We start from the raw sequence: 8,471 nt of genomic DNA on the forward strand, positions 1-8,471 counted from the left end.
TATATATATGTATGTATGTATATGCATGTATATTTATATATATATGTGTGTGTGTATGTATGTATATATATATATATATATATATATGTGTGTGTGTATATGTGTGTGTGTGTAATCGTGCGTGTGTATATGTATATATGTACATATACGTACATATGTCTATATATACATGTATATATTTATGCGTAATATGTGTATATGTATAGACCTACACGCACACACTAACACACGCACACACACGCACGCACACACACATACACACACATACACACACACACACACACATACATATATATATATATATATATGTGTGTGAGAGAGAGACACACACACAGAGAAAGAGTAAGAGAGAGACCCAGTGATAGAGACGTAGTCATTAACACGAAGGAAATTAAAAGAGAGCCTACATTTCACTAATTATATACCGCTCAGTCGTAGCTATAAAACAGTTGAAAGCACTTTTATGACAGAAATTAGTAATAAAGTGTGAAAGAAATGAAGCGAATAATAAGATATTCGTCCTCTCCAGTATAATTAAAAATACTCTCTAATGTAGTGGAATGGAGTAGCTCTTCGCTTATGGTCATTACAGAAAATATCAATAATATAAGAGTCGTATAGCTATAAACATAAAACGTCATACCTTGTTCTTCTTTATTAATTGAGTATATATCTTGGCTACCTTACAGCAGGTAATAGGCAATATATTCCTTCCATGAATGTTGCAAATAATAAGTTTCTTTATAGAAAGGTAGGTAATTCAGTTTTTCAGCAGAAGCATGATTCAATATATATTTTATTGTGAAAAATAATATTCTTACTTCAGTTTCAGCTTTTTTGCCAAATTATAGACGTTTCTCGTAGAATTTTAGGCCGCTTGAAAAGTCGCAGTGCCCAATGTTTCAAAGAAGGACAAAGGAAAATATAATTCATATATTGAGATATGTGGTTTTTCATAGTATTTAGAACGTCAGAAAGACTACGTGGTACACCCAATTGAATGTCTACCAGATTTAACTTTCCTTGTCATTCTTTCGAGATCGACAAAGAAGGAAAAAAGAGCGAATATTAGCGATAGCGTAGTCTGATGAATGTGATGTGTTGTTGTATTATTTCCTGGTTTTGATATTTATTGTGAGTATACCAAATAAGATTGTAATACCAAGCTCTAAGAGGCCTCATCTTCAAGATGGATTTAATTTGTTCTGTGAAGGGACATTTAAATGCAGCGCTGGGCCTCTATTAAGAAAACAAGCTTGTTAAACCCTAGTCTTTGAAAAAGAACATCTCAGGTGCAAATACATGACATCACGAGATCTGCAGGGACCCATGCAAATGACAAACGGCAGACACACAGAATAATAGGTAGAGAATATTTTTTTACGTATGTGTTTGTGCTATTATAACACAACAATCACATTGCTATCACCAGAACAAATTATTTCTCTTTTATGTTAGCTGTCTTTAGATTCAGCGATTTCTTATGGAAATATATTATTTCTACTCGAAGGTATCCAAAGGCAAGAATACGGAACAAAGACATCAATTTCATTAAATATAATCGCGATTATTGTTTTCCCCACTTGATAATGAAAATTACTGCCAAAGACATGGAGATTCGAACGTAGAACTATAAGACTGCCTTCAATGCTCTTCTCAATAGCGCCTTTATCATTTAACCATTGTTCACAAATAAGATAAAGTACAATATTATACAGCGAATATTATAAGCTCAAATTAATGTAAGTTAAGGGAAAGTCTTTTAAGAACAGACAGAAAATTAAACTTACTGCAGATATGTTTCTGAAGATATCTGAGTTGGCATCACTAGCAAGATTAATTTTGTAACAAATTATAAAAACGAATTCGATGTCCTTACCTTTGAAAAGTGGGTTAATCCGCCATATACTAAGTGGCCCCTGACTAGCAAACTGGCCAAAGGCTAGCTCCAGATGGAAGAGAGGTAATCCCACAATGGCCAGCATTATTATGTATGGTATCAGAAATGTACCTAGCAAAGACAAAGAGAGAAATCAATAAATACAAACGAAATATTATCTACGAAATAAATAACACAATATTATATAAGTGAGAATTTGGCACGTAAATAATAAACGGTTTAGACACTGAACCATACAAAATAAATAAATAAACAGGTAATATATTTTAACTTTATGAAAATCTCTGAAACGAAATATTATATTATAGATATGTGAGAATTTGTTTTTATTAGGAAGAACTGAAGGAGAAGCAGTGTCTCTGAAATTCATAGATCTACAGAGGCTTGTGATAATACTGGAGTTAAAGATTTCCTAAAACTGCTACAAGTCGATGCGCGCAGGAAAGCACATAGAGTTAGGCAATTCCAAATGACCGACAATTTTAGACATAAAGTTTATAACAGTGTAGCCTTGTTGGTTACAATATGAAAAATGATGGGATGAGAGACGAGTAGGTTTGATTGACTGTAGATGGCATGAAACTAGCCATCATTGTAGTAGTCATAAAAAGTAATAAACGATTTGAAAATAAGTGGTTGAAGAGTGTCTGTGGATCTCTTCAATCATTCGTGTGATATTTCTCTTTGCATGTGGTCACGAATGACTGCGACTGTTGTAGTAAAATCATCATTTATGGCAGGAGAGTGCTATATTGTTGATCATATATCGTAAAGGTGTTGTAGTGATGAGAGTTAAATCCGTTGTTTGCTCGAAGAAGACATCAGGCTTTCATCTGCTTTCGGAGTTCTATTAGATGTGTGCATTGGCAAGTCGAGATCCTCAATGGTTGTGCGGTCTAATGTTTAGTGTGATCGCAACATCGCTATGACCGTAGGAAATGTCTTATTATAAACTGCATTGTTTCTAATAATATTTGTTGTTGAAGGAGATGATATTCGCATGATCCTATTGAAGACAATGCATATTAGATAGGAGGTGTCCAGGATCCTGTAATTAATGTCTGGTTGTCTGTTTACGAACTTTAACAAGGTAGAGAGCATTATCGTATCTGCTTGAGAATGGGTATTATTGAAGATGTTAGCAAGTAGGCCATTGATGATTAAGAAGAAGTGCGTAGGCATAAAACCGAAACATGGCGCACAGCAAATAATTGGAATGGGAATAAGAGCATATTTCATCAGCATACGCCGTTTTAATTTGATCTGATAGAAAGTTATCCACCCAGAATTTGATGGACTGATACAGCCCACAGGCATCCGCCAAGAACATTCGCATGAAAATATCGTTGAAAGCGACAATGAATCTACCTACAAGCTTTGGAGGAATTCTATCTGGGGAAAGAATCCATGGGGATAGAAATAAAATAGGCCACAGGTGTATCTAGTTAGCACATTCTGTATTAATGCTCAGTAATATCTGATGTATACAAAAAAGTTGTAAATATCTTCCATTAATACAGTTCTATATTTAAGAGATGAGGAATTATATACATTATTTACATTTGACGGATATTTGTCCTCATCTTGTTTGTTGTAAACACATTTCGGTTGATAAACCCTCCAGCCTTCGTCAGGTGTCTTGGTGAAAGTTCGAACCTGGGTTCTCATTCTTAAGGTATTTTTCAATGTTGTTATTATTATTATTATTACTGTTGTTGTTGTTATTCAGGTCACTGCCTGGAATCGAACTCGGAATCTTGGGGTTAGTAGTCCGTGCTCTTAACCACTACGCCATATGAAAATATTAGATTTATAAGATCTAAAATTCACTCCATAATTGCGTAGTGGTCAAGATTCCGAGTTCGATTCCAAGCAGTGACCTGAATAATAATAATAATAATAATAATAATAATAATAATAATAATAATAATAATAATAATAATAATAATAATAACAACAACAACATCAAAAAATACCTTAGGGGTAAGAACCCAGCTCCGAAATTTCACCAAGACACCTGATGAAGGCTGGAGGGTATATCAGCCGAAACGTTGTGTTAACAACAAACAAGATGAGAACAAGTATACATCAAATGTAAATATTGTAAATAATGTCTTTCATTAATTTTAATTTGCTGGAAATGAATACCACTGGACAATAACTGACGGGAATAAGAGCGATTGACTATTATGTTTCCACTCATTGAGATATATATCCAGAAAGGAACTACCGAAGTCTCCGTGTTTTATGTTTGTGGCGAAGACCAAGTTATCATGTTTGACACGTGGATAAAAGAATTACTCTACAAAGTTGAAAGAGATCTTCTAGACCAGAGAGCAAAAGCATTGGTATTATTATCAGAAGTGGTATAATTTGTGGACTGTCTAATGGTCAGGAATATTCTCTGCGGTTCGTATAATAATTGGGCTAGATTTCCAATGCTGTCCTATTATTAGGGTTTCCTGGTTTTGCATAGTATTATAGGTTTCGATTCATTCTGGAACTGCTGGTGTAACGCTTTGAATGAACAACTTGTGGTGGTGGGGATAGGGATCTGAGATTTTATTCTTTCTTAGATGCGCAGTATATGTCTCTTGATGGAAGTTTCAGCCGGTCGGCTACATGCTTTTCGAAGGGTCTCATATAAAGCAAAGAAATGCCATATACAGTTAGCACAGATATGGTGGTTATAGGACATAAATTGCCACCAAATTGCGTTTGTTTATAATGTGGATCTATTTTTGGTGGTTGCAGTAAGACAGCGGTTGGATATCCCAATTGCTGCTGAGATAGTTATAGTCCAGAAGGGAGGTTAATTTTGATGGTTCGAAAGTGATCAATGAAATGTGGAGGGTCTATGTGTCAGTCAGCTATCTGTGTATTGGGAGTGAATTGTTGAAGATGAAAAAACATATAGTATGTAAATGGTCACTTGGAAAATAACGTGATAGCGAATTAGTAATAGATAGTGTCAAACCAATTAACTTCTGTAGACAGGAAAAAACAAACGACAAACATAAATGATCTTTAATAATGAAATAGAAAAGTAGACATAACGGGGTAATCTGAACGAAAGAAACAATAGTTAATGAAATCATAATAACCATAAATATTTGTTACTGTTATCGAAGTAGGAGATGTGGGTAGTAGAGTGATCGTTAGCAATATTAAGAGAGATGTTGAAATTTAGCGCCTAGCATGGGCTGAAGGATATCAGCCCAGGGCGGATATGTGGTCAGTGTAGTAGCAAGACATACTGGGGTTTGTTCCTGGTTGTTAGTTTAAAAGCCTTCGAAGGCTTTCGCAATTGGTATGGAGGTGTATGTACTTTCGTAGCGTATACGAGGAACGTTATTGGTGAGGTGTTCTCAAAGCGTACATCGTAAACCTGGTAGAATTACTGGGAAATGCTACCTAAGAAGAGAACGTGCTATATAAGGGGACAGAGTCGTTTCTAAGTTTCTTTTACTTATGTTGAGACATCATCGTCAAAGAGTGAAGAGAGCAGCCATATATTTCCATATAATTCTTTTATTTTTAGTAAGGTAAAGTGAATAACAATTTTAACATCGTCATGCAAACTCGACTTACCTCCGCCATTTTTATAGCACAAATACGGGAATCGCCAGACATTGGAAAGTCCCACTGCATATCCAACACATGTCATAAGAAACTCAGATTTGCCGCCCCATGTCACTCTAGTACTTTCTTCTTCTTCTTCCTCAGCTGGAGGCGCTTGCTCTTCATCTTTACGAACAACATCAGCCTGAAAAAAGGAAACGTAAGCATTATTTTCCATGTTACATTATACATATGTACATTATTTACATTATTTACATTTGATGGATATTTGTCCTCATCTTATTTGTTGTTGACACAACGTTTCGGCTGATATACCCGCCAGCCTGATGAAGGCTGGAGGATATATCAACCGATACGTTGTGTTAACAACAAACAAGATGAGGACACATATCCGTCAAATATAAATAATGTACCTAATTCCTCATCTCTTAAATATAGAACTGTATTACACGTATGTGTGACTATACGTGTGAGACAGAGGGAAGGTGAGTGAGTGAGACCGAGAGAGAGAGAGGGGGAAGAGAGAGTGATGAAGAGAGCATAAAAGCAATATTTCAAATATTTATTTCCTTCTGATCATTAAATGATTCTTACATAACATTGAAAGGAAAAAGTTACATATAAAACTTTCTACTGGAGTCACAAGGCGGGGAGGAGACTAGTCGATTACATCGATTACAGTGTGCCATCGGTACTTAATTTATTGAGCACGATAAAATGAAGGGCAAAGTCGACCTCGGCAGAATTTGAACTCAGAACGTAGCGACGGCCGAAATACCGCTAAGCACTTCGTCCAGCACGCTAACTGTAATATAAATTAAAACTTTTTGATGAAATTTTACAAAATGGTTAAAAACAGCCAAAACCTCAACCATAAAGTGGTAAATCAGGAATAGAAAGAAAACCAAATTAAAACAGAAAGAATGAAAAGAGAGATGCAAGAACAAGGCGGTGGGGGGGGGGACAAGAGTAAAAATAGAATCATGAGAAAGTAAAAATATATAAATAACAGTTACAAAATAAAACACTAAAAATTACAATGCATAAAAAAAATTAAATGTGCAATAATATTAGTAGCTGCGCTACTATTATTATTCCTTTTCTACTGAAGGTACAAGTCGGGAAATTTTGGGGGAAGAAGCCTGTCGATTAGATCGACCCAGTACGCAACTAGTACTTAATATTACCGACCCCGAAAGGTTGAAAGTAAAAGTCGACCTCGGCGGAATTTGGATATAAGGAATTATAGCCAAGCTTGATAATGGTTATTTTTCTTTCGAACATCAGTTCATATAATCCATAAGTAATTTCATAACAATTATATTATAATTTTCCTGATATCATCTATAATATTACCATATTTCCTGATATTACATATGGCAGCCATTGTATATTCCAGAGTTAACTGCCATATAACGAGTAGAACTCTAGTTTCAAATACATCGCCACGTTTACACAAATCGCAGTGGCTTTATTTGCTGCCCTGGCATGCATTTTCTTTCCACATACTGCGACTGAAATCTCACAACGTTTGCCAATATCATGCCACGAAATTGAAATATTTGGATGTGTTATGTCTGCATTCCTTATTGGAAGAATTTTCGACATGTATTAATTCGGATTACGCCAAGTACATTGGAAAATTTAGCCAAGAGCTATCTTCAATATTTGAAGAAGAAAAAAAAGGAACAAATCCGTGCAAATTTCACCGAAGTAGTATGGGTTTGGTATTAAATGCCATTCATGAATAAAAGGTTCTCGATAAATTGAACCTAGGGCTGAGAATATCCGTCAATCACTAAAATAGGCACGACTTCTGAAACCAACCAGATTGAAAGAGTTAACAACTTTCGTTTAACCGGCGGCCATTTAAACTGTATTACAAACAGACATATTCAATCATACGCAAACACTAACGTTATGAAAGCTGTATACATATACCAAATATATAACTATAAGTGCTCACACACAAAACACGCACATACATATATATACATGCGTATGTATGTATACACGTATATCCTTACATATATGTAGCGTGTGTGCATCTATGTATGTATGTGTGTGTGTGTGTATGCCTGTGTGTACATTCATTTATCACGTTCGGTCCATGGGGATATATTTCCTGTTAATTACTTGATAAAAATATATTTTGCTATACAATTTATTCATGATCGTATGAACTGAACATATAACGGTGTTGAGCAATAGTTGGATATTTACATTATCAAATAATTTATTAGTGATCGTATTTTTATATTATGATTAAAAACACAAAATGGTGCTACTATATCAATATTAATGACATCTACTTCCTCTCCAAATCTTTATTGTTTACATATAATGGAATAATAATAGTATTGCAGATATCAAATACCGAGTCAGGCAACGTTATAATGTTATGAGAAAAACGATATACACCTATATACAGAGATCCAACTATATGTCCCCCGCCTGGGGTGTGTATCGAGAGAAACAGCTGTTAAGGCTTCGATGTAACCTACTGGCGTTCTAGAAATCCATGAATCATAATAGCGGACCACATTTATGAAACTGAACAGCTAATAGAAATCCGAAGAAAGATATTTATTCCATTTATTGAGAGCTGTTTCTTAATACGTGCTAGTTAGATAAGTGACTCTACAAAATACATCACACGCATATATCAATAAATATACACACATAAATACATGTGGACATGTTGTTGGCACTTCCGTCGCTTACGACGTCGAGTGTTCCAGTTGACCCGATCAACGGAACAGCCTGCTTGTGAAATTAACGTGCAAGTGGCTGAGCACTCCACAGACACGTGTACCCTTAACGTAGTTCTCGGGGATGTTCAGCGTGACACAGTGTGACAAGGCTGACCCTTTGAATTATAGGCACAACAGAAACAGGAGGTAAGAGTGACAGCAGGGTTCGTCACCATCCCCTGGCGGAGCCTCGTGGAGCTTTAGGTGTTTTCGCTCAATAAATACACACAACGCCC

The 8,471-nt window shown here is 35.5% G+C and overlaps 1 protein-coding gene across 1 annotated transcript in view; it reads right to left on the reverse strand.

Annotated features, from left to right (window-relative positions):
- LOC106884069 (sodium- and chloride-dependent glycine transporter 1) overlaps nucleotides 1–5,661 on the reverse strand; it is a 228,219-nt gene extending 222,558 nt beyond the window's left edge. Inside the window, exons 1-2 of the mRNA XM_014935287.2 lie at nucleotides 5,492–5,661; nucleotides 1,880–2,011 (exon numbers count right to left, since the gene is read on the reverse strand). Coding sequence (XP_014790773.2) covers nucleotides 1,880–2,011; nucleotides 5,492–5,567 — 208 coding nt within the window. The 5' untranslated portion in view covers nucleotides 5,568–5,661. The remainder of the gene's footprint in view (nucleotides 1–1,879; nucleotides 2,012–5,491) is intronic.
- Between the last annotated feature and the right edge of the window lie 2,810 nt (nucleotides 5,662–8,471).

This window comes from Octopus bimaculoides, chromosome 7, assembly GCF_001194135.2.
Source record: "Octopus bimaculoides isolate UCB-OBI-ISO-001 chromosome 7, ASM119413v2, whole genome shotgun sequence".
Classification (NCBI taxonomy): Eukaryota; Metazoa; Mollusca; class Cephalopoda; order Octopoda; family Octopodidae; genus Octopus; species Octopus bimaculoides.